General features: G+C 36.3%; 1 protein-coding gene and 1 long non-coding RNA gene across 13 annotated transcripts in view; one reads left to right on the top strand and one right to left on the bottom strand.

Annotated features, from left to right (window-relative positions):
* The window catches only part of LOC110260733 (uncharacterized), a 96,329-nt gene that overhangs the window by 68,897 nt on the left and 553 nt on the right, over positions 1 to 26,879 (top strand). For 3 of the 4 annotated variants that reach the window (XR_014803793.1, XR_014803791.1, XR_014803792.1), the window contains 2 exons: positions 17,333 to 17,451; positions 18,663 to 23,412. This is a non-coding gene — a long non-coding RNA (uncharacterized LOC110260733). Of the gene's footprint in view, positions 1 to 17,332; positions 17,452 to 18,662; positions 23,413 to 26,149 lie in introns of those variants that run through there. The other variant, XR_014803794.1, reaches the window with a different exon arrangement.
* Positions 13,036 to 26,879, bottom strand: part of LMO3 (LIM domain only 3) — a 62,023-nt gene continuing 48,179 nt past the window's right edge. For 7 of the 9 annotated variants that reach the window (XR_014845112.1, XM_005664046.4, XM_021090863.2 and 4 more), the window contains 2 exons: positions 25,994 to 26,119; positions 13,090 to 16,001 (listed from right to left, as the gene is read on the bottom strand). Coding sequence is in view for 8 of the 9 variants with exons in the window: in XM_005664046.4 (XP_005664103.1) it covers positions 15,896 to 16,001; positions 25,994 to 26,119 (232 nt within the window). In the remaining variant the exon portion in view is untranslated. 9 annotated transcript variants of the gene reach the window in all.

Below are 26,879 nucleotides of genomic sequence, written 5' to 3'. Positions count from 1 at the left end.
CAGATACGGACACACAAGTTCATTTGTGACACAGAGAATCAGATTATGTGAACATTATGAAATCCCCTACAATGTGGGAAAAAAAAATCTCTCCAATGCGTAGAGGAACCATTTCAATTGGCCATGGATTAGTGAAGTTGAATTTTTAGTTATTTATTTTTTTGTTCCTTTCTTTCTTTTTAGGGCCATACCCATGGCACATGGAAGTTCCCAGGCTAGGGATCTAATAGGAGCTGCGGCTGCTGGCCTACGCCACAGCCATGCCAGATCCAAGCCTTGTCTGTGACCTACACCACAGCCACATCAACGCCGGATCCCTGACCCACTGAGCGAGGCCAGGGATTGAACCCACATCCACATGGATACTGGTCAGATTTATTTCTTCTGTGTCACAAAGAGAACTCCCTGAAGTTGCATTTTTATTTGTAAAAAGTGTGATATTGATATCATACATAAATCTAAGATGCAGTGCTCATTAGTTGTGGCTCTTAATATGTTGCACACTGGGCAGGCTACTGTCCCCACTTCTGAGCTCCACAGCATGAATTTATGTGAAAACACCAAAAATGTTCAGAGGAGAGCCACTAAGATTATCCAAGTTTTGGAAAATAAGACCTTTGAGAAAAAGTTGAAAGATTGGGGATTATTCTGGATGAGGAACAATTTCATGATGATCATGAGGATTTTAAGTTTCTTATTCAGAGAATAGTTGATAAGCATTTTCATCTATCACAACTAAAGGCAGAAAAGAAGGGAAAAGGCTGAATGTGAAACACAAAGGATTTAGATTCACAAGGGAGAAATGTTGGCTCAAGAGGAGGGTCAACCATTGGGAAGAATATTTAATCTCCATCTAAACCTTGGTGGGATCTTGGAAATTTGGCCTGTATGCGTGCCTGCTCTTATGTAAAAGCCAGGCACGTACTAGCTCTTATTAGGAGAGAGTCTGTATAATGAGCTATTTCCTTGTTTAGGAAGAAGTTAAGATGATTTTACCTGTTTAGCTTTATACTCTGACTTTGAAGCAAGACTAGAAGTAATCTGTAACGCTGATCCATTACCCTCTGTCCTGGCACTTCATGTGGGTCACTGTGTGAAAGAACTAAGTGGATAAATGAGATCTACAATTTCAGAATCCTCAATTCCATCTAGTGGTAACCCCAAGAGTCTTTTTGAAAGACAAGTGGAAGAAATGGTTTTGAGAGAAGTAAAGACATTCAAGAATAGTTTTTAGGATCATGTAGGACTAATAGAAACTAGTATTTCTAGTTAGAATTCTGTTTTGGTGCTAAAAGGGCAACTCGGAAATGATATCTTCACATTAACATATGTGAGTTAGGGGAACACATAATCTGTCACTCTAATTTCTCTCTCTCTCTCTCTTTTTTTCTTTTTAGGGCTGCACCTGTGGCATATGGAAGTTCCTAGGCTAGGGTTCAAAGTGGAGCAGCAGATGCAGGCCTATGCCACAGCCATGGTAACACTGGATCCAAACAGCATCTGTGACCTAAGCCACAGCTTGCAGCAATGCCGGATCCTTTACCCACTGAGTGAGGCCAGGGATCAAACCCACATCCTCATCAGTACTAGTCAGGTTCTTAACCCACAGAGCCTCATGGGTACTCCCTGTCACTCTAATATCTTTAGCACATTACCTTGCCTATCTCACAACTTCAAATTAAATTTAAAATTTCAAATGAGAGAAGGTGAGATTTGCCTTACGATTCCAATACATTGTCTAAGTCGTACAGTTGAAAATTGCTAAAGAGTATGGAGTAGTACCTTTCCCACCCAACTGCACAAAATCCAATTTCTTCAGGTTCCTCATCGTGAACATTCTTTTAAAGAGTAAATACCTATATTTCCAAGTTCTTTTCTAAGGAAATTCAAAAGCAATGTGTCTACAGCACACATTCTTCCCCAACAAACCTCCATCTGTTCCTGTATTGACTGTCTTCTAAGTGTCTCAGAAGTGGACCTTCTCTCCAGCTCTTCTCTATTGTTTAGAAAGGCTCATTCTTTTCAGTGATATCAGCTGGGCTCCCAGCCTATAGTCTTACCACCTCCACTGCACCTTTTGTAAGACCGCTAGATTGAACTTCCTGAAGTGTAAATCTCATCCTGTCCTCCTCTGCCTTATAACCCTTCAGGGGTCCCTCACCCTCTGTGTCAGTGATACCCACACCTGAAGAATCATCAGGAGCGCTGTGGAGATTTTTAAATGTCTAGATCTTAGAATACAGCAACACACCTACTGAATTGGAAGATCCAACATAAACACATATGTACATATACATGCATGATAACGTACACACACACACATCTATACTTTTCAAACTCCATAGATTCGGAGACCAATATCCTACACTGGTGTTTTGAAACAAGGCCGTTCGTGGAGTTCCTGTTGTGGCTCAGCAGTAAAGCACCTGTCTACTATCCATTAGGATGCAGGTTCGATCCCTGGCTTGCTCAGTGGATTAAAGGATCCATGAACTGTGGTGTAGGTCACAGACACAGCTTGGATCCTGCATTGGTATAGCTGTGGTGTGGGTTGGCATTGCAGCTCTGATTTGATCCCTAGCATGGGGGACATCCATATGCTTCGGATGCGGCCCTAAAAAGAAAAAAAAATAAATAAGGGCCTTCCTCCTTGGATTTTAACCTATAACATGTTAATTGCAATTTCTTTAAACCACTGAAATTTCTTCTGCTTTAACGTCATCACACATGCCTGGAATGACTTTCCTTCTTTTCCTAATCTATTGGAAACACTCCTCAAGGCTCAGCTGATTTTTCTCAGAACTTAGGGCTGATACCCTCAATGTTTTAGGCACTCGTTTCTCTCTGTTCCTGGAAGTATCTTGTGCATATTCGCATCCATTCCATTATTATGGAGCTCTTTTCCCCTCACTTCCGCAACAGACTGCAAGCTACTTGTGGGTAGAAAGCATGTCTTGGAGCTTTGCCTGACGTTTCTTACTTCTCCTCTCCACCCCTTTTTCCTCCATACTTCTGGATATTGCAATGTGATTGGTTTATAGAAATTACTGAATAAGCGTTCCTAGAACCATGGCGGCGGGGGCGGGGGAGGGGGGTGGCCGGAAATGATGGCTGGAGATGCTCTTCAGATGACGCTTTAGAGGATAGTGAATTTTTTTTTTTTTTTTTTTTTTTTTGTCTTATTGCTATTTCTTTGGGCCGCTCCCACGGCATATGGAGGTTCCCAGGCTAGGGGTCGAATCGGAGCTGTAGCCACCGGCCTACGCCAGAGCCACAGCAACACGAGATCCGAGCCGCGTCTGCAACCTACACCACAGCTCACGGCAACGCCGGATCGTTAACCCACTGAGCAAGGGCAGGGATCGAACCGCAACCTCGTGGTTCCTAGTTGGATTCGTTAACCACTGCGCCACGATGGGAACTCCGAGGATAGTGAATTTTTAAGTTAACTTTTCTGCTGACAGAGGAACCTATAGCACTTAGAACCGAGGCAAAGTCAGACATAAGATTAATTTGGAAGGTGGTTAAGAAATGGAGAGGTTTTATTTGAAGGACATAAGGTTGTAATGAGATTTTGGATTTGCAATCCCCAAAACACCCAAATTGATGGATTTCACAAATTTTGTATACATATTCAAATATATCTACATATTTCTAATAGGGAAAATGGGAATGAAGTGGGTGACTATTTATTTCTCCAAGTGAGATAATAAAGAACAAAATCTATTATCTACCATCATCATCTTTTCATAAAGAAAAGGCTGCTCGTATACCCCCTCAAAGTAGGAAATATGAGATTGAAGAACTATTTTTGAGTAAACATAGTTGTATAAAACACTCGTAAATATTTTTTTCTTCAGATGAGAGAAAAACTTCACAGATGAGGGATAATCTTCAGACAGGATTTGAGGAGAGGCAGAAAGACTTTCAAAACTTCCTTTATATCCAAAGCAGGGATCTGACATTATCTCCTCAAGGTGAAATAACCTTGAATGGCCTGACATTTGCACAATGGCTTTCTTTCTGATCTGTCTGTAGTTCCAACTAATTACTTGAAAATACCTTTGCTATTTCCCTGCATCCTTCTGCCTATATTATTTTATGACAGTCTAATAAGAACTCAGCCTTCCCCACTGACCATATGTAAAATTAGATAAATTGTAATATTCTAACAGAAATGCTACCTTTATGTTGAAAAGTCAGGGTAGAGTTGGGGTTATGTAAGATCAAAGAGAAAATAAGACACATACACTAGAAAATTTACCTCCTTGCTTCTTTTGTTAGAGGATTATGGGTTCTCATGTGACAAGAGGGAATGAAATTGGGAGGAGAAGAAATGAAACCATAATGTTGTGTCTTACAAACTCAGTGCAGAGATTCCCTTCTCTGAATCAGGCTAAGGCTGAAATCATAATGTACCAGTAAAATTTCTCAAGTTTCTATAAACAAGTATATCAGTTAAGGGGTTGCTTTAGACCACATGTAGCAGCTATAGTGACAAGATGTCCAGAGGTAACCTGGAAGTTCAAGTCTGTTCAAATCTCCCATTGGGGTTTGTTCCACAAGCTCCGCTTTCATTCCAGGCAGGAGGAAGGGACCAATAGAGAGGAAGAAGTGGTGCCTGGATTAGCAAAGGCAAAAGCTGCCCCCAGATCTTTCAGTGACTCATTTTTGCCTCTCATCATCCAGGATTGTGTTAAAAAAAAAAAAAAAAAAAAAAAACCTTGGATGCAGAAGAAGCCGCGAAATGAAAATGTTTGCTTTGATACATCACTGCCCTATATGCTATTAGTAAAAATGAAGGGGAAGGGCTATGGCCTGGACACCTAGCAAGGTCTACACAGCAGTAGTCTTCTATTTTATTTTTCCTTAAAATCCCAAAGAAATTTCTAAAGCAAGAACACAACTCTGCTGCTATCTCACATGAGATGTCATGTTCTTTACATTCAGCGAGCTACAAAGAGGATACATTTCTTATTCTCTCTTTTCTAAGTCTGTTTGTTATATTAGCTAGAATAATTTAGGGTAAAAATCCCCACATCTTGAGTCATATTGGACCTTTCCCTCTTGCTTGCTTTACATTTCATCAATTGCCATATTTGGTAAAATTTATCTTCTTCATACTGCTCCCCCCACCCCCATCACCACCCTTTATTCCCCAATGGCTACTCTGCTGTGTAAGTGCTTATCTCTTTCCTTGGTTTTTACAAAGTTCTCTTGACTGAACTATCAATATCCCCACTTGTCCTTCACTAACTTCACCCTGTACATTTCAATTAGAGTCAATCTTCTTAAACTTTGGCATTGACTCTGCAATATATCTTTTCAAAATCTCTGATGGGTGGTTTCTATTGCTTATCAGCTAGAGGAGTCATCATGAAAATAATTGCTTGGTAAATTTAAATTGAGGGTGGTCCCTGTAAAACACTAACATCCCCTCCATCTGACAATGTTCTTCAAGACTGAATCTAAAAATAATAAATAAATAAAATAAAAAAATTTAAAAAATTGGAGTTCCTGTTCTGGCAGAGCAGAAACAAATCTGACTAGTATCCATGACAATGCAGATTCCATCCCTGTCCTTGCACAGTGGGTCGGGGATCCAGCGTTTCTGTGAGCTGTGCTGTAGGTTACAGACACGACTCAGATCTGGCATTGTTGTGGCTGTGGGTAGGCCAGGGGCTGTAACTTCCATTCGGTTGACCCCCTGCCAGTGTGGCCCTAAAAAAAAAAAAAAAAAAAAAAAAAGGCTGAATCCAGCATCATCACTGCAGCAGCTTGGGTTGCTGCTATGGTATGGGTTTGATTCCTGGCCCCAGGGAACTTCTGCATGCTGCGGGTGTGGCCAAAAAAATAAAAAACAACAACAAAAAAAGAAATCTATTGTGAAGCCTTTTCTAATGTGCCCAGACAGAAAAAAAAAATCAATTCTTTCTCAGTGTCCCCAGAGTACTTAGTGGATATCTCTGCTTTCTAGGTTATTACCTTCTTTCCATGGTTAATAGCTATTTGCTTTGTCTTCCCTCAGGGAATTGTTGTTATTATGCAGGAGTTATTCATTGTATTCCTCAGGGGACATGGCTGAGACCCTGCCATGCAGTAGGTGCCCAATATATGTCTTACGACTGACTATGTGGATATAGTGATTATTGAGTTCCTCTGGCTAAATATCAGAAATGGAGGCTATCCTAGTATGCTAGGCATATACATGGCAACACACACACACAAAACAATTGTGTCTGTCTGGCACAGACACAATGAATAAAATGTCTGAGATGAAAAAACAGACAATAAGAACAATTTTACCACCCAATATCTCTGGCTATGGCCTAGATCTATAATTTCTTCTCTGAATATCAGTACTGTAGAAGGAATTTTCTAGTTTGCTCGTTGAATGCTCACCTGTAATTGTTATTCTTTGCCCCAGGTCTGCCTATCTGCACACCCAGGCTGATTAACCTCCATCAGGGCAAAGAGCACTTCCAAATCTTAGAGGATTTGGAATTTATAAAAATAACAATAATAATAGTACCTGAACACTATACACTAGACATTTCATTAAGGACTTCACATAGATTGTTCCATTTAATTTTCAATAAAATGGAGTTCCCGTTGTGGCGCAGTGGTTAACGAATCGACTAGGAACCATGAGGTTGCAGGTTCGATTCCTGCCTTTGCTCAGTGGGTTAAGGATCTGGCGTTGCCATGAGCTGTGGTGTAGGTTGCAGACGCTGCTCAGATCCCACATTGCTGTGGCTCTGGTGTAGGCCAGTGGCTACAGCTCCGATTAGACCTCTAGCCTGGGAACCTCCATATGCCACGGGAGCGGCCCAAGAAATGGCAAAAAGACAAAAAGAAAATAATAATTTTCAATAAAACTTACAAGGCAGGCAGTATCACCTATCTTACAAATGAGAAAGCTGCTATCAATGGAACCAAGTCATTTTTTTTCAAAATTATTGTCACACTGATGGCAAAGTTGATGCTGCTAAACACTGTTTTCATGTTTAAAATGGTTTTGGGGGGAAAAATCAGGGTTAATTGGAATGAAGAAAATTGTATTTTGAGATAAAGAATAACCATATTTACCCAAAAAGTAATCAAAGTCTATATAATCCCCACAACAACAATTTAGCAAGAATTAGGTCTTATCAAATATCCTCAGTGTTGGGTGAGGTAAACCCTCACAAATATGAAATATGGGTAGTTAAGCCAAGGTATCAGCTCTTGACTTCTTCCTTTCTTTACTTTCTTCGTTTCAGTGTCCAACTAATATTGTACAACACCGATAACCTCTGTTTAAATGACTTCTCCTACTTTTTGCTTTTACTCACTCAGCAGCTGTTTGGTCACTGCAATTTCCAGGTTGAGGACCCTTTTCTAGAACAGTTCACCTTTGTTCACCTTGTTGTGCCACATTGCTTTTTCTCTCAAGCTCTTTATTTTTGGCTTTCTGGGTTTCTAAGATAGTGGCTTTCAAACAAACTTTTTTGATTGACACCTACGGTAAGAACTATACACAGACACACCCTTGAAACATAACCTACTACTCAGTCCACCTGTAATGCATTTGAGTTGAATGCATGGGTCTACGAATGTACTCAAAAAGGGAAAAGTTAATGTAAAGTACACAAAATAGTTATAATACAAAAAAGCTAAATAAAATGGTATATGTGGCCTGTTTCTTCTACTGAATGTATACAGTGTTAATTTGTATTTGTCTATTTTCCAAGTAGAGAGGATTAAATACAGAGAATTGTAAGTGAAATCATACCAAGAACACAAAGTACTAATCAACGCAGGTGGTAAGGCATCATAATCAGTTCGAAAGAAGCTTCAATAATTTGTGCAGGAAAGAGGATTAGCCAAATGTCCTAATAGGACATTTGGCTGCATGGATTCTATTCCTTATTTCTTGGGAGATAAAAAATCTCTAAATGATCCTATAGCTTATAATAAGATATTAAAATGGCATACATAAGCTCTCAGTAATGTCAGCACATATCAATTTAGGAAAAAACATTGAGTTATAGGAAATTATAACCTATACGAAAGGCTTGGACTTTAAAGAGTTTCATTGATGTAAAAGAAAAACGCAATAATTAAATTATTGGCCAACTTAATGGCACTGACTCAAGTTTGAATCATTTAGGTCAGAGAAGCTCACTCTTTTAACCCAACCAAGGTTCAGAGAGTCAAAAACACAGATGCCATAACTTCAGCTAGTTGGGACAATATTCTCTAATTTTTAAAAGGAATTACTATTAATGTAACTTTAGAAAGATAGGAAGCAAAACATAGTGATATTAATTTTTGTTATAGCCTTAAGTTTTTTTTAAGAGAAAATTTGACTCATTGTGAGATTTTCTCTTGGTTTTAAGGACATTGAAGCTTATTAGATGGGATTTTATTGAAATGTTTAGAAGAATTTGACTAATCAATGTTTAAATGGTTGGATCTGATTTATTAAATTTACAAGTTTTGGTTTATTAGCTGTTTAAATGGTATACAAATGTTTAGAGAAATTGCATTTGTTAAAGTGGTATGATTAATAAATTGGACACTAAACAAAGAGCAAACAGCAGTGAGCATGTATTTCATGCACCAAAGTTTCTCAGGCAGAAAAAAATTTAGAAATGCCTAATATAATGCTACACACATGGATGGTACCCAATGATTTTTTTTTTATACAAAGTTTCCTTGCTCTTTTCAGGTAATTTTTATCCCATTTTCAATTTTTCTCCTGTATTTTATACTCATGTGTCAATATCTACCTCAGATGTGGTTTCTGTGTCTTCACTCAGCCCCTGCTCCTATTCATGCTGAATGAAATATTCTCTAAGAAGAATACAGGTCAAGGTTAACTTTGAGGCAACTGAGAAGCTTCATCAAACTCAGACTGTGAAAGTTGGGTATTCATAGGGATATGTGAGCCAGTCATGTTGAAATTCAACTAAGGCATCATGCAACTAAAGATTCTTGGAGCTTCCACTGTGCTTTGAAGTTGAGCAATTACAGATTGTCTATACAATTCAGTTTGACCACATTCTTCTGTAATCCTCACAAATCTAAGATCTTCAGGTTAAGGACTAACTATATACTGAAAACACAGGAACACTTACAGTGTGGAAGTCCCTTAGGATCACTTAATATGGAATAATTTAGGTTTAAAAGGACCCCAATATTTGGAAGTGGCATTAGTGATGGCAGGAAGCAGTTTAAGCAATGGGAGGAAGAAGGTCTTGGGAGATTTTTCTGTGGTAATATGAGGACCCAGGTAATTGCATTTGGCTCTTGCCTATGTTAAGGATAGCTGCTTTGCCCACTATGGCTTCAACCAGGCTTTCCATTGTAATATGAGGCTAAAGATTTCCTTAATTATTTGGCCACTTACCTGGACCCACATCCTCTACATGTTATGTATTTTAGACCAGTGAACACACCGTTTGACACAGATTGCTATTGTGACTTTCAGTTTGTTTTCAGTCATCTTATGGATGTAAGCGATAAAATATCAAAGATGGGTAACACATTCTTTTTATTATCTGGACGTCTGAGACTGATCTAGCCTCCCTTCATCATGACATGTTTTTTCTGATCTGGAAAACTGCCAGCTTCTACTCATCCTCTCAAGGTCTATGCTGACTGCCTCTTGTTCCTGATAGTGATCTGCTAGGGATCCCTGATTCTTCCTGGCTTTGCAGCCTCAAATAAATTCCTTCATGGTTGAAAGAAGGAGCTCCCAAGTGGATTGTGCTTAGGAAAATATAATCACTCTTAATTCCAATTTTCATCTTTAAAGATGGCTTTACCTCTGAAAAGTTTGAAATTCTTGCTCAAGCTTAGATGACCTCTAGTTTTTGACTAGAACATAATAATAATAGTGATGATAATAGTGATAATAATATTGACAACTCTATAAGAGACAGTGCAGTGGTTAAGCTCTAGAGTCAGAAAACCTGTTTTTTTTTTTTAATTTTTTTAAACTTTATTTATTTATTTGTCCTTTCTAGGGCGGCACCCGTGGCTTATGGAGGTTCAAGGGTAGGGGTCTAATTGGAGCTGTAGCCGCAGGCCTACGCCAGAGCCACAGCAACGCAGGATCCGAGATGCCTCTGTGACCTATACCACAGCTCACAGCAATGCCAGATCCTTAACCCACTGAGCAAGGCCAGGGATCGAACCCACATCCTCATGGTTCCTAGTTGGATTCGTTAACCACTGAGCCACAATGGGAATTCCAGAAAACCTGTGTTTAAATATCACTATTTAGTTGTATGACCTTGGACAAGTAACCCTTCTTTACTTTTATTTATTTATTTTTTTTAATTTTTATTTATTTATTTATTTTTTGTCTTTTGTCTTTGTTGTTGTTGTTGTTGTTGTTGTTGTTGTTGCTATTTCTTGGGCCGCTCCCGCGGCACATGGAGGTTCCCAGGCTAGGGGTTGAATCGGAGCTGTAGCCACCGGCCTACGCCAGAGCCACAGCAACGCGGGATCTGAGCCGCGTCTGCAACCTACACCACAGCTCACGGCAACGCCGGATCGTTAACCCACTGAGCGAGGGCAGGGATCGAACCCGCAACCTCATGGTTCCTAGTCGGATTCGTTAACCACTGCGCCACGACGGGAACTCCCTTCTTTACTTTTAATATCTGCAAAATAGGGGTTAATGTAATCTACATTATGAGGGTGTTGTGGAAATTACCTGGGCAACGAAAATGTGATACGTTATTAGATGCTCTTGATGATGGGACGTATGATGTTACATGTTAGAAATAGACTTTTTTACTTAATGTGAGTTTAAGTCTTTTGCAGAAGAAGGGTTAAAAAAGATTTGAATAATCTATTATCTGAATTCCTCTTGCTCTCATTTTTCTTTGTACTGTGTCCACTAAATTTGGTGTAGTTAACAACAACCACCTTGCCCATAAAGCCAGAATACTCTGCAATCAGCTCTGCTATGCCAATTTCATGAGTATTCAGCTCCTCAGCCCAGAATACCAATTGTGTAAAAAGTGCAATGAATTCCAATTCACTTTTGATTGCAATGATCTGAACCAAACATGAAACCTAGTTGATCCAAGATGATTTGGGCTTTACAATGTTGTGCATTACGTGATCTGCACACTCAAAAACAGGAGTATCTTTGAATTTAACATATTTTCCTTTTCAGAAAACAGAATTCTTTTAATTAACATTTAAAAAAATTTCAGTATGTGTAATTGTTAACACCTGCTATGTGTTGCCAACAGATGTTTCTTACTTACCTAAGGGAACTGTTGTAATTATTCTATAAGCTTAGTGAAATGGCATTTACCAAGATAGTTGGGAAACCTTAGTTGGTGACTTTGTATATAATATCTGGCATTTCTTTTAATCTTGTCCCCTATTACTGCCACATCCTCCCCAACCTGGCCCACTAAGAACAAAAATGTCCTTTTGGGGGGAGTACCTAAAAGTTTCAAAATAATCTACATGGGAAAAAAATCTGGAAAAGAATGGATGTGTGTACATGTATAACTGAATCACTCTGTTGTACAGCAGAAATTAAGACAACATTGCAAATCAACTATACTTCAATGAAACTTTTAAAAATAAAAAAAAAGGTCATGCGTATTTCAGTATTTGTGAAAAGTTCCTCAAATATTGTGTGTTCTAAAACATTGTAAAATTTACTTTTAAGTGTTTTAGCAGCTAATCCTTATAGTGTTCAACATGGAAGTCTTACATCTTGATAATAAATGTAAAATATATACTTTTTAGAAAAATAATACCCTACGAATAGCTTGGCTTCGAAAGAAGCTATAGCAAAAATGCGTTTTCTTGATTTTTCTGACCATTTAGAGGGTTTTATAAGCCATAGACTCTCAGAATTCTTCCTTTATGATACTAATCACACAATTATCTACAGGCATGTGTTAAATATGACACTGGTTTCCGCCAAATAATGGGCCAATTGCAAACAATGAATAAAGCGAGGCAGCTCCATTTATAACGGCTGTTTCAACTGAGTGCTATTGTAATCATAGTGATCTGAGGGTGACTCATTAATTAATTGATGTTCTTTTGTATTATGTGCTATTGAGTTAATGAGTAATTTGTGTGAGATAATTCTCTGAACACATTGATTACTTGAGATATTTTCTAGAGCTTTCATACCAATGACATACTGACTAGGTGGAAGATGGCATTAGCTTTTTTGTGTGTGCTCGTTATTCCTAAGTTTGGGATGTAAGTGGGCCCCTAGGAAGCTGAGTGCTCAGAGCCAGCCCCGTCACATAGTAGGTACTCTGTAAGTGTCCATGGAAATAATGGCTATATTAAAGCCTTGCTTTCTATTACCTTATATTGCATTAAAATCACATTTAGGAGATATCTGTGATGGCATTTTTAAGGAAAAGTAATAATCAAAGGGCTTTTGCTAAAATTGTATTCTGCGCTAATGGTCTATTACAATAAACATGCAGATTGTTTTTGCAACTTAGTGAAGTGAGCACTAAACATGTTTGGCCTATATCATTTCTATGAAATTGTTTAAGTGACTATCCAGAGAGTTGTTTGCCTAAAGTGAGAGTTAAAAGGAAACCACTTGCTTATGGTATGTTTTACTACGGATGTAATTTTCAGCACCCTGTTTCAGTTAAGGCACAACATCCATCGCTTTCTTGAAAATGCAGAATTTAGTTGAGGGTTTTTTTTTTTTTGTTTGTTTTAGTTCATTATGCAGGAACTAGGAAATTTGAAATTTAGTCTGACAAGAGCAACACGGTTGCTTTCAGAAAGATCACTTAAAATTTGTATAAATGTACCAGATTACTGCCAGCAGTTGCTACCTTCATTTTTGACAGTTTTGTTTTCCCCACAAAAGTAAATAGCAGTAAACTACCTAGCTCGGAGATCCTGAAGATAACCTTTAGAGAAAGCATTTGAGGTACTTTGTGCTTATGACTTACTATTTGAAACTAAATATCCTTACACACTTTTTTCCCTTCTAGATATCACCTTAGACTTTGCCAATTAAGCACAATCAAGTAGTGTAATACCCCCTTTTATTAAAAACATAAACCCAAATATTAGAAAAATGAATGAAAGAATCCAGCAGATATTTATTAAGCAAGATGAAAGTGAAATTACAAACACAGGTCAGCTTTTAAACTCAGCCAGCACGCTGGAGGAGTGGAGGTGTCTGGTCCTTCATCATAGGCAGCCTACAGGAGACGCGTGTGAGGAGGGGAGCTTTCACTGCTTGAGAAATCAAAGCTCCATCGGAGGTGTCCGACTGGAGGCTTCAGATAACAAGCTAAGTGACGTCAGGGATACACAACACAAAGAGGAAAGTTGACAGCAATTCAGGGACTTTGAGTAGTCAAGACAATTAGCTTAGTACTTCAGGTCAAAACTGCTACTATTTATGGGCAATTAGCTGTAAAATGGCCTATTTCTGTCTTGTTCCACAATTTTATGGAGATTAAAGATAATCTAAGGAGATTAAGGCCTTAATCTTTAATCCAGGTGAGTAATTTTGTTTGTAGTAAAAAGCGTAAGAATTAATTCCCAAAGGATTAAGCAAAAGAAAAGGCAGTAAAAACCTGTTTGGTCTTGGGTGGCAAGGATAATTGAACAGCTTCAAGAAGCTGAGAGAAGTGTGTTCCCAATTTGCAAGTATTTTGACACAGAGATAAACATATGCAAAACCATTTAAATCTTAAAAAGATCATTTGCGAAAGATACTGACAATTAAAATTTTACATCCACATGAATGTCAAACGACTCTTAATGGAGACTAAGCAGGGCTGCTCAGTGAAAACCACTTCTCACGTGTCTCCCCCATCCTCTTCCCCTTTGTTCTGTTCTGTTTGGTTTTGGTTATTTGGTTTTGGCTATGCAAGTCTTTTCAAGAAACAAATGTAAGGCTCTAAGACTAAAATAATAGTTATTTTGTGGAGCCCAAACTGTGTGGGCCCCAAACTGCTATTTTTGAAATTCTTTTTTTGGATATATATCTCAAATCTGGGGGATATGTGACTTGAACACTCTTAACCATGAAGCATTTGTAAAAATACATATCATTCACTTTTCACAGAACCATTTTCTTAAAAATGAGGAGCAATATCCAGACTCACATGCATGTTCATAGTAAAGCTTTGTTTGAAAACAACTCAAATCCACACCTGCATTATTTTCAGCTTAATATTTTGGCCCCAAACCAAGAATTCAGGTATCACATTTAATTTTCATTTGCAGTGCATTTATCGTTAGGACAAAGTATGTATGCAAATAACACTGGGAAATACTGTTTCTTATACAAGTGATCAAGAAAAAAAAGCAAGGAAAAAAGAAAGCCCACAGCACTAAAGTTTGCTCTCGCAAACATGTGCCTATTGTGGAATTAGATTTGTTGAAAAGTAGTTCTCATAGAGCAAAAGCAAACAAGCAAAGTGTGAGCAACCCAGAAGAAGGGAACATAGTCTCATCTTTATTTCCTTAATTGCAGTTTAAATAATCGGTCTCCATAATTTTTGTTTCTAGAAAGCTTTTTTTCTTTATCAGTTATCATGTAGGTAAGAGAATGATTTTTCACCTTTAAAAAATGGAATGACAGATTACAGCCTAAGGGTGATCTGAGTGGGTAATTATTTAGAGAAAGCAATGAGAGTAAGACACGTCACACTTTTAAAGCGTTCACTTTTGAACGTTAAAATAAGTGGGTAAATCCTGAAAAATATATAATCACCAGTCCTCAGCTTTTTATCAATCCCTTTGTTTCTCTTCTTCTAGAAGATTTTGTGAGCACTACGTTGCTCTGATCAAAAGTAACTTCACTCCTCAACTATCACAGCTTCAGTGTGCATTATCATGGTTTCAGTAGATTCGCACTCAAAACCTTTTAGTGCCAGAAATGTATCAAACCGTGAAGTTATTATACCCTTAGCTCATATGGAGAAATCTGGGCAAAATTTGTACAGGAAATTTATCATTTTAAAAATCATCTCATAATTGCAGTAACACTTTTTTAAAGTAACCCTTTGGAAAATTCTTAAATGATACCCAAAGGCACTAGTTCACGTAAGGGGTGAATGGCTGAAGGAAACAAAACAGAGCCATTGAATAGATAAAGAGCACAAAAAAGGATATTAAAAGGATAACTGTTAAGCTTTAAAGTTATTCTAAAAATGGCACTTTTCACGTTGGTAAAAAATGAAAGTGCTTTAAGATGAAATTTTTATGTATTTTTTAAAGCTGATCTTTAACCCCCTGAAAATAGGGGGTTATAATGAGAACACGGATAGACTCTAAATCATAGTGGTAATAATAGTGGATGTTGCTAAAATGCTTTGTGTGTCTTTCTTTTTCAGTATTTTTAATGTTGATAGACTTGCTTTATCTATATGTGTATCATTAGTGAGATTTGCTCTTCAATTCTTTACTAGAAAGTTACAGCTCATTTAAAATAGCTGGTAGATACAGAAAGCATAAATATACAGTAAGTTTAAACACTGATTGTACTAAATGCAACAATACAAAGAAGCAAACAGAACACAAATGGTAACACAATAAAACTGTATTACATTTGTGCTTCAAATATTACAATACATTATATACAATAGTCCAAAATAAACATCTCATGCCAAGTGACACAAAAAAACGAATAGCAAGCAAAAAAATCCAGCAATATGTACATTACTTTTTTCTTTAATAATAAACATTCAACTCTGAACTGGGGCAATTTCACTACATACAGATGCAGTCCGCCTTTTATTCCATATAACCATCCTGCTTTCCTATATCTACGCTATTCAGTTGATTCCTGTGTCAATTCTTATATACATGTGGAGCAAAAAAGATAAAAGAATGTAGTGCTTTGTATTCTTAATGGGGTGATGTTGATAGATCAGCGAACCTGGGGTGCATAACCTTCTTTCATTAAACCTTCCTCGTAGTCCGTCTGGCAAAGGATCATGTTATTCTTTAGGAAAAATTTGTCTCCAACACAAAATCTGAAATTAATAAAAAAAAAAAGTGTTAAGACCATTTCACTCAGTGAGAGCTATGGATTTGAAGATTTCTTAATTATTATTTCACATGGTAATTTCCTGAATTTGAAAGCTTGTCTTAGAAAGTTGCCTTTATTGTCAAAATCAAACCATTCAGGTCTTGTAATGAAACACTGCACACAAAATTTGAAATCCTACCTTTATATATAAAAATCATAGAAACATTGAGGAAAACACCTTGGGCAGCAAAGGTGATTTTTAAAATTTTTTTTACCACGTTGGAAAGAAAAAAGAGCTGATCTATATTTACACTCATCAAAATAAGGAAAAAAGAATGGTAATAATATTTTACGGCAGTGATTATGGAAGCTTTCATCATTGCCTAGTTATACACTTTATTAAAAAAAGTAAAAGGCATTAAAATGAATCAAATGATTAGAAAATAGCTCATTTTAAAGCTTCTCATTTACAGCTTCCTTTAATGTTCTGTTATTACAATGTGATTCAGTTCTAGTAATTTGGAAGTGATTGTTCTGAAGTGAAAGTTGTTTTAGCATCAGACTGGATTCTGGGCCATAGCACTTTGTTTGTGGCAAGTTCAACAACTATGAAATAGCCAGTGTACCTCTTAGAGCACTTCCAATTAAACCAACGTAACCTGATGAACTTCTTAATACTGATGTGATAAATAAACTAGTTTCCAGTAGCTAATTGTATATTTTATTCTATAAAACATTGTTTAATGTGCAACATTGTAATGTTTTTAATAAGCACTCTTTTTGTATAATTTCCCAGTGGTGACACTTCGGACACAATTAAGGTCAGAAATAAATGCCTGGGCTGTTTCTGGTACATTTAACAATAAAGTAACTCTGAGGAGATCTGTATATATTTTTAATTGTAGCAATTTAACCTTCAAACAGCAGTGTCTGGTAGAGTTGACCCAGTAAAACTACTTGTAATTATACAAGTTGACCTCACTGACCTTTGATAGTGGTCTCTCTTTATCAGATAGTCAATTTCAAATGATGTTCAAGCAGAAATCTTAGTGGATAGATTAAATTGTGTCGTGAAAGCCATCCTTTAATGTTTTGTGAAGTTGAAGGTTTAAATGAGGAGCAGTTGGGCTGATTTACATTTGCAAAGATTGGAATGCTAGACAAACAGCAAACCTATTTATTTTCCAACTGGGTAGCTTTGGAAATTTATCCTTATTCTAGCTAAGTAGATAGAGGGGAAAATAGTGTAATAAAAAAAGTAGATTGAAAAGAATTAGCTTTCCTCTTAAAGGAAGATTGGTCTGTTTATTTGTGGAATTTACTTTTTTTCCCCAGGATTACTGCCTGCTGATGATGCTGATTGAAAGTACAGACTATGCGCTGATCCTGAAATCCTGGAGTTGTTTGTGGTCAAGGCCATTGGATACAATGAACATTCAAGTTTGGACTCTTAAGTATATCTTCTTTTTATTAGTCGCAAACTATAAACTTGAAATATTATGTTAAAAACGGTGTTTGAGTAAACCATTTTTTGCAGATTATCCTGATCAGTAAGATATACTGAATAAAAGGAATTATTTCTTTTCTTAGGCAGGCCTAAGTAGCCAAATTAGATACTTGTCTTTTATGGGAGATTACATAAAATAGAGTGTAGAATATATTTGATTACCATTTAAAAATTCTTCACTTTATATTACTGTTGAAATTAATTGAATAAGCTCATAAAATATCACATCAACAATAAATAATTTTAATAAAATACTCTTGGGCTCCAGCTGATATTATTAAATCTTTTCCCCCTAAAAACCAATTAAACTGGAAGTATTTTTCAACCCCATACTATCTAAAATTTTGCTTTAATTTTTTATAATGGTTATTTTTATTTATTTATATTTCTTTTCTGGCCATCCTGCAGCATATGGAGTTCTCAGGGATCAGATCCAAGCTGCAGCTGCACCTGCACCACAGCTGGTGCAACACTGGGCCAGGGATCAAACCTGCGTCCTAGTGCTGCAGAGACACTGCTGATCCCACCATGCCACAGCAACAATCTCTGCTTTAATTTTTTAACAAGTCCCCAAATTCAATTTGCTATCAAATAAAAACATGCTTTTGTTTTGTCATGTCATTTCATTCTTACCTTCAGGAGAGTTTAGTAATTTTTATTTGTAGATTAATACATTCAGGGTAATTAATACATTCAGAAAAGCACTGAACCAAGAGCCTGGGGGTTTAGCTCTGGGCCCTGTGGCTCTCACCTATCTAATGCAAGATATAGGGTGTATTTCATCCTTTCTCTGAGTCAGTTCTCTGTGGTTAAGATAAAACAGTCACATCTCTGGATGGCAGAAATGTTTAAAATAAGGACATGAAAGGCAGTGAGACATTTACAACAAATAGGGTTCAAATCCCAACCTTCCACTGATGATACTGAAAATGAAACTTCAGGATTGTTATCTTTAACATCATTAACTTTCGTATGTTGGCGGTAAAGAGTAGAAATGTAATATGTAAAGCCTTCCCTCTGTTTGGACTGTAGGCAGTTAAAAGAGCTACCTTTTGATAAAGTACTTACCATATGCTAAGGCTTAGCATGTATATACAGTGATTGCATTTATTCCTTACATCCCACTGAGAAAGTAAATATTATCATTGTCTTTTTCAGATGAAAAACCTAAGGCTTCTTCCCAATACGTTAAAAACCTGCGCAAGGTTCCATAGCTACAATATGCACAGTAGAGGAAAGAAAATGACCCTGGTCTCTTTGGATTCGCGACCTGGAGGCAGTAGGGCATGAGGCCATGAAGTTATACAAGCTTTGGTATTACTATTACTCCTTTACATAAGTTTTAAAAAGTCTTCCGCTCCTCCAATGAGATGTTGGTAATATAATTGGAATTCATTGAAATATTTTGTTATTAATATGTTTTCCCCTGGATAAAGTACATCTTATGTGCATACCAATTTATATTTAAAGATCAAGATGAAACAACATAGGTGAGGAATGTCACACACATAGAACTTAAAACAGCCTTGAAAGCTATGGTTAAGAGCAGATTATGGCTACTTTGCAAATAGAATTGATAGCCTCCTTTAAAACGTTTTATCTATAAACATGAAGAAATTAGAGAAATAGCAGTGTAGATATCAGACATCTACCAAAATAATCTACAACCATGACTTTGTAAGAAAGACCAATTTCCAATGTTATATAACCAGGTCCCAATGAGATGTAGTATTTGCTGAAAAATATTATAAAAACAGCAATGGCCAGATGATACTGTATGAATGTGTATTAATAGGCTAAAATACTTGAAGATAAACTGATAATCTTCCTTATAATCTAGTCCTAATCGCTTGTGATATAGTCAATTAATTCTGCCTTCATTAAATAAATGCGTTAAGGGATAAAAATATGCCCGATCAGATTATTAAGCTATCTAATCTTAATGTTTTAGAATTAATCATAAATTTAATTTCCAGATATTCTGGAGTGACTCTAGTTAAATTCATATGGTCTTAGAGACTTGGAGAGTACAGAAACTAAGTATAATTAATAAATGATCCCTATAAAATATTGGGCTTAGAGAAGTTTTGAGCAAGTTATCAAATGCCTGTCACAAAGCTTTTGTTTGTATCATCCAAAGAATGAAAATGTTAACTTAGTCATCTTATTTTCCTAAGGTTAGCGACAGCAAATTATATTAATTTTCATTTCCATGGCACTTTAGAAATAGGGGGGAATCCAGTCCATATTTCCAATGTCTCTAAAGTCCTATTTAGCATCCTCAGTTACTAAAAGATGGAGACTTATGATACTGTATTTTCAGTAAGAGATTCAGGTTATATACTCATTGTACAATTGTGAACAAATTTACTGTTGTTTTCCAATGGCAGCCCCGTGGTCGTCACGCACTGCATTCTCAACAATCTTTTCTGTACCAAGTTACACTGCCCACACCCCAAATCCTGCTATAAATTATTTAATGTCGATCTTACTTTAACTCCACTATATCTGTTCACATTTATATCGACTTGGTCAGAAAATAAAATACCCATCTTGAAACAGGCCAGGGTCCTTATATTGGCTCTGAATCCGAGGCTAAAACCAGACTGCCTGGGTTCAAATCTTGTGCTTACCTTTTCCTATCTGCGTAATCTTGGGAAAGTTATTTCAATTCTCTGTACTTCAGTTTCTTCATCTGTACAATGAGGCTAATAATAATACCTACTTCAGGGTTATTCTGAGTATTAAATGAGTTAGCACATGTAAAACAACAATGTCTGGTGTGTGACCAGCACTGTGTAAGAATTTGCTGTCATTATTTGCTAACAATAATCTTCTGACCTTTGCTTAGCTGTTCCCTAAACAGGGATATTTCTCCCTTTTTTTCATCTACTTAAATTCTAAAAAAAAAAATTTTTTTTAAAGGGACTACAGGAGTAGTGGAATAAAAGGCACAAACCATTAGGTATAAAATGAGCTGCAAGAATATATTGTATAACATGGGGAATACAGCCAATATTTTATAATAAATATAAATGGAGTATAATCTTTAAAAATTATGAATCACTATTACACACCTTAACTTATATAATATTGTCTAGCAACTATACTTCAACTAATTAATTTAAAGATTCTTTAGTTTCAGTCCCCTTCATCAGTATTCCCTGATCTTGGGAGTTCCCATTGTGGCTGAGTGGAAATAAATCCAACTAGTTTCCATGGGTATGTGGGTTTGATCCCTGGCATTGCCCAGTGGGTTGGGGATCTGGCGTTGCTGTGAGCTATGGTGTAGGTCACAGACACAGCTTGGATCCCGCATTGCTGTGGTGTAGGCCAGCAGCTGCAGCTCCGGTTCGACCCCTATCCTGGGAACGTCCATATGCCACAGGTATGGGCCTAAAAAGAAAAAAATGCCATGATCTTTCTGATCTTTCCCAAAGCACTTATTGATTGGTTTATCATTTATTCTGGCATTTCAAATTTTCTCATGAATGTGTAACAGCACTCTGGGCATCAGTGCTGGGTAAATGATGATGAATTATATATGTGTGTATATATAATTGAACCCTTTGAAATACCACCTTAACCTGTGCTATCACTTGAATTGGGTGATCCATAAATGTTGGTTCAAATAGACTTCCTCTAGAACTGAACGGTTTTAAACAACGAAAGTATTTTTTTTTCTTTTAAAGAATTTATTTTATTGAAGTATCATTGATTTACAGTGTTGTATTAATTTCTGCTGTACAGGAAAGTGACTCAGTTTTATATATATATATTCTTTTCCATTATGGTTTTTCCAGGATATTGAATATAGTTCCCTGTGCTTTACAGGAGAATCTTGTAGTTTAGCCATTCTGTTCATAACAGTTTGTACCTAGTAACCCCAAACTCCAAATTCTTCTCTCCTCTAACCTTCTCCCCCTTGGCAACCACAAGTCTGTTCTTTGCGTCTGTTTCCATTTCATAGATAAATTAATTTGTGTTGTATTTTAGATTCCACATATAAGTGATATCATATGGTATTTGTCTTTCTCAACAAAGGTGTTTTTGATGAATAATTTAAATTTGGATTCATGTTGACTTTAGTGCATGGACTTCCTCCTACATTTACAATTTCCTCTCTCCATTCCCTACTCCTTTATGTCCTTACCAAACTCCTTCTCTAATCTTTGAGCACACTGAGCCACTTTTCATTTCCGGAATGCATTACAAGCTTTCACACCTACGTGCCTTGCCTGCCGCTCCATCTGTCTGGAAAACCTTTTCCTTGCTGCTCCTAGGCTTCCTCACCTCCCCCACCCCCACCAGACACACTTCTTATATCCCAGCCACTCCCGGGAAGTTTGAAAACCCAGTGCATCAACCCTTTGATGCTTCCTTAAGACTTCAAGGACAGACCTCTCTTCCCATAGTATAGATCTGATTAGCACTGGTTACACTCCTCTTCTGTGAGTCTTTGATGTCCTTTCTCTCCCATAGCTCTAAATATCCACAAGAGAGAAACTAGATTTTACTCACCTCTGTTTCCACAGGGCCTAGCACAGTGCTTCTATTCCTTAATATTACACAGTTCTACATATTTGAGGCAATCGCATTACAAACAAGCTTTTTAAATTCCTTCTCATATAAAAATATCATTTAGTTTTCTAGAATTTTCTAAGCAGGGGGCTTACTTAGCTTTAAGAAGTTAACCTATTACTCAGAATTTTCTAATTCTGATGAGATTCAAGTTATCAGACAAGGTGCTCAAAATAACCTTACTCTGGTTCTTTTAAAATAGATACACCTTTAGATTTTTAGTTCAGAATTCATGTTTTTAGCCATACTCTTCTAAAAAGAGGAGACCACCAATCTTGAAAATTCATAGTTGCTATTATCTTTTTTAAACATTCAGAAATGTTTTAGCTCTTAACAATATTTTGATTTAAAAGTTTAAGACAGAATAAATTTGCTAAATAAAATTCATAAGCATTTATCATACTACAATTTTAGATGTTAAAGTCTGTTTCAGGGAAAGTGCGTATAAATGACCTAATGGCCTTATATGTCACTTGAAAAGGTGCACTGCTGGGACAATGATTTGGCTACTATGAGTAGAGGCTCATGCGGCAGATGGCTTTATTGGAGAGATTTCCCAAGCTAAAGTCAAAAAGAGAGGGAGAATCTCCTATATTTAAAACCTCCCGGATTCAGAGTAACCAAATTTGTCTGCTTTGCTTGACTGATGAAGATTAGCTGACTTCTTGCATTAAAGAAGTTTGTCTTGTAGGGACAGGAGTGACAAGACAATAACTAAATGCTAATTGTGCATAACCAGCACTAAAGATATGCAGTCCCATTATGGCATGTAATAAATGAAGCGAACACAGAAATATATTAGGTACTTTAATAATGATACTAGAACAGTATTTTGCAGCAATGAGAATGTGAACAGTTTTAGAGTCAAAATTTAGGAGTGTTTGTCTTACTTGACTGAGTTCTACTAAGGAGATAGACTTAATTGTGAATGCAACTTTTTATTTCAATGGTGAAATAAAATTGATGTACGATTTGTAAATAGCATTAACAACCTACAATTACTTTGCATCATAATAGAATTTAGGCTGGGTTTAGTACTTGAATGATGCTTTAATTTTCTGTGTAGAACATGGATAAAATAGGTAAGCCTTCCCTAATAGAAAAATGGACAAAAGGAATAAACAGTTCCCATACAGAAGAAACATCAAAAGGCCACTAATAATCTAATAGATGCTAATTAAAAATGCTAATGAGATACCATCATTCATCCCTCAAAGTGTCAAGAATTTGTTTTAAAATAATAATTCCCATGAAATTTGATGCAAATTTTTAAGTCTATTCCAATAAAATTTATATAAAATAAAATAATTCCCAATGTTGGAACTTACATGAGGGAATGCATTGTTTTTACATTTCTGGTGTGGGAATAACTGGTATAAGTTTTCTGGAGAGCATTTTTTCAGTACATATTTTAAGCTTTTAAACTATTACATGCTTTCTCTAATTAATTTCGCTCCCATGAATTTATCTTGACACAGATTTCAGTATTTGTTTATAAAGTTGGTATTAATGTTGCTAATACTTACAATATAAAAATTTGAAGAAACAACCTACATACCTGATGATAAAGACTGATTTAATAATATATGACGTTCTATCCATAAAACTGAACACAAGAGGGCTTAAAATATCATAAAAGAATTTTTAAGGGCAGGTAAAAATACACACTATATTAATGAAAAAGTCCAAGTAGCAAACATTAGGATTTTTTCCTTTAAGATGTTTATAGGCGGACATAACAAAAGCATACACTATGTATCATTTGTCATATATGCAGAGAAAAATGTATGGCTAGCTAAACACCAAAATATTAAAATATTTTAGAAAGACAGGGAATAATTTTTTTTCTATTTTCTAAATTCTCCACTATAAATATGTAAGCTTTTATAAATAGGCAGTAAATGCAGTAAATGTTAATTGTTGCATAAGGATAACTATTGTTATCAAGTAAACAAAAATATTCTAAATTTACTACTGTACTTTAAAAATATGTACACATATAGAAATACACATGCATATTAATGAATCTGTAAGGATATGTAGATATTTTCTTTTTGTATCGATATCTTCACAATAAAAAACATGTACATTTGCCAATTTATTTTTGGCTAAGTGTCACCATAGGCTGAATCAACCTACTTTGATTCCAAGTATCTGTTGGGAAGACTCAAGATGTTGCAAGATGACTTCTTGAATTATTTTCCTGGGTAAATCATATGTTTTGAGCTACATTGGGCCACATTCTGAAAATCTACATTTAACAAGAGACATTATTGATACATCATGTATGAAAACCAAGTTAGTGAAATATGGTAAAAATAAATTAGGCTAATTTTTTAAATATCAATGTAAAAGAACTAATTTTTGAGAACCTGTTGTGTCTTGGACTTATACATTTTTTTCATTTAATTTTCAAAATCTGCAAGATAGGCATTAGTGTCTCCATTTTAAGGAAGTGCCGCCAAATTCAGAGAAATTAGGTAACGTACTCAAGATTGCATAGCTAATTTATGGTGAGGCGGAATCTGAATCAAATTCTCACTGGAAACATCATGTTCCTTCTACCACTCTACAGCACCTCATAGGAGATACTGCATTTAACAGTAAAACAGGGCCAATTACAGTAACTGAGAACTCGACAAAACTAATATTTACTGAATATTTACTATGGCCAGGTGTTTTCACACCTGTGCTGAATTTATTTTCATTAAAATCCATCAAATGTAATTTTTGAAATGTATTTTTAATGATATGTACATCTTAATATTCTAATATCCTCTGCATTTATCACATAAACAGGTACTGTAGTATATAGCTCCCACTAGAAATAAAAGTCACAGTTTTCAATAAAGGGGGAATGAAGTCATAATACTTTGAGATGAAAGAGTTCTCAGAAAGTCACTAATCCAGTTCCTTTAATGTTATGAAGGACAAAACTGAGGTCCAAAGAACTAAAATGGTTGGATTATGCACACACATTTTTTTTTTGGTCTTTTTTTCGGTCCTTTTTAGGGCCGCACCTGCGGCATATGGAGGTTCCCAGGCTAGGGGTCTAATTGGAACTGTAGCCACCGGCCTATGCCAGAGCAACAGCAACAGGGGATCCAAGCTGAGTCTGTGACCTACACCACAGCTCACGGCAACACCGGATCCTGAACCCACTAGGCCCAGGGATCAAACCCGCAACCTCATGGTTCCTAGTCGGATTTGTTTCCACTGCGCCACGACGGGAACTCCAGCACACACATCTTGTTAGGGAGAATCCAGACTGGAATCTAGGTTTCTAAATTCCCTGTGCAATATTCTTTCCATTCTCCAATGCTGCCCCTCTCATACTGATAACTTATAATATCCTTATCAGTTAATTATTAGCCATATCCAACCTCATTCCCAAAGAGATCTGAAGCAACTTGAAAAGTACATACACAACAAGGTTAAAAGTCAAGATAAGAAATCAAGATAGGCCAACTATAAGTATGAAAAATAAGATGAATACACACTACTTGCCCTAAATTCCTGTATATTTTCCTCAGTGCAAATTTGTTTGCTCACAGAAGTAGTACTGAAAGTAAAGATATTTTTAAACCCACTTTTTAACATACAGAAATACACTAAAGAATAAGAAGACCAAGTTTTCTGTAAAGTTTTCATATATATATATATATATATATGTAAGTTTTCATTTCCTATCACATCCTATCCTATGATGTAGTTCTTTGGCGGTAGAAGGGTGGTCTTAAGATCTTTCTCCTCATTGATTTGTTTCTGGAACTGAATGAATAATTGTAGAAAAATGCTGAGATAAATTGCTTTTGGTAAAGTGTACTCAAAGAATTCCCACCTACTAAATCAATAGACAGCCAAGAGAGGTTTGCCGTATTTTAGAAGCCAGGATGAAATCTGCTTACCTCTGATTGCAAAGCTGACATGCAAAGCAGTCGAGGTGGTAAACATTGTCCTTGGCGCGCATCACCATCTCAAAGGCAGGGATGAGCTTACTACAAGCTGCACAGTTTCCTGTTACGCCGAAGAGCCTGGAACAATAAACATTTTTTTTTTTTCAGTCTCTTACAGGGAAATCTGATTTGGCGACTAGAGGAGATGCTAATAACAGCCTGTAAAGCTATCAATACACAATGCCTTATGATGTACACAAGTGAGTTTTATCCCAGGTGTATACATAAATGTTCTTCAGTGATACAGCCTCAGTTGACCTTTCTTGATGAAAATCACATCTCGTTTGAGAAGAAAAGGAAAAGACAAATACATTAAGAAGCTTACATAACTGCACACAAACAAAAGTCAACAGGGGCAAATTCACAGTGAAAATCTTCTACATGTTAGAATATAAAATATAAAAGCAATGTAACTTTGATCTCAATGCCACATATTAAATATTTCAGTGGGAAAAGAAACCCATTTGAATGACTCACTCTTTTTTGATACTTAGTTACTAAAAGCTTTTGCTATTATTATTATAAAGGAACATTTATGAACAAGCCATTTAAGTAGTCAAAAAACATTAGAGGTGCATGCACCTTATGGCCCTATGCCATAGTTATAGCTATGATTATGTTATTCAGGTAGCACATTAAAGTAAATGAGGCTGTAAACTATATATAGCTAGACCAGGAATTGAAATACAATATACTGTAAGAACCACTGGAATTGTCTGGGAAAAAAAGGTATTTAAAAAAAATCCTATTTGCTGTAGATTCCTGAAAGTAGTTATTTGTAATGACCTAAAAAACAGTACAAAATAAAATGTCTCTATAGTTTCATAATGGAAGGAAG

This window comes from Sus scrofa, chromosome 5 (genome assembly GCF_054392235.1).
Source record: "Sus scrofa isolate SSC_HxYL_T2T_F1_AM1 chromosome 5, Sscrofa_HxYL_maternal_Yorkshire_Landrace_v2.0, whole genome shotgun sequence".
In the NCBI taxonomy this organism is placed as follows: Eukaryota; Metazoa; Chordata; class Mammalia; order Artiodactyla; family Suidae; genus Sus; species Sus scrofa.
This window is presented reverse-complemented; position numbering and strand designations above follow the sequence as displayed.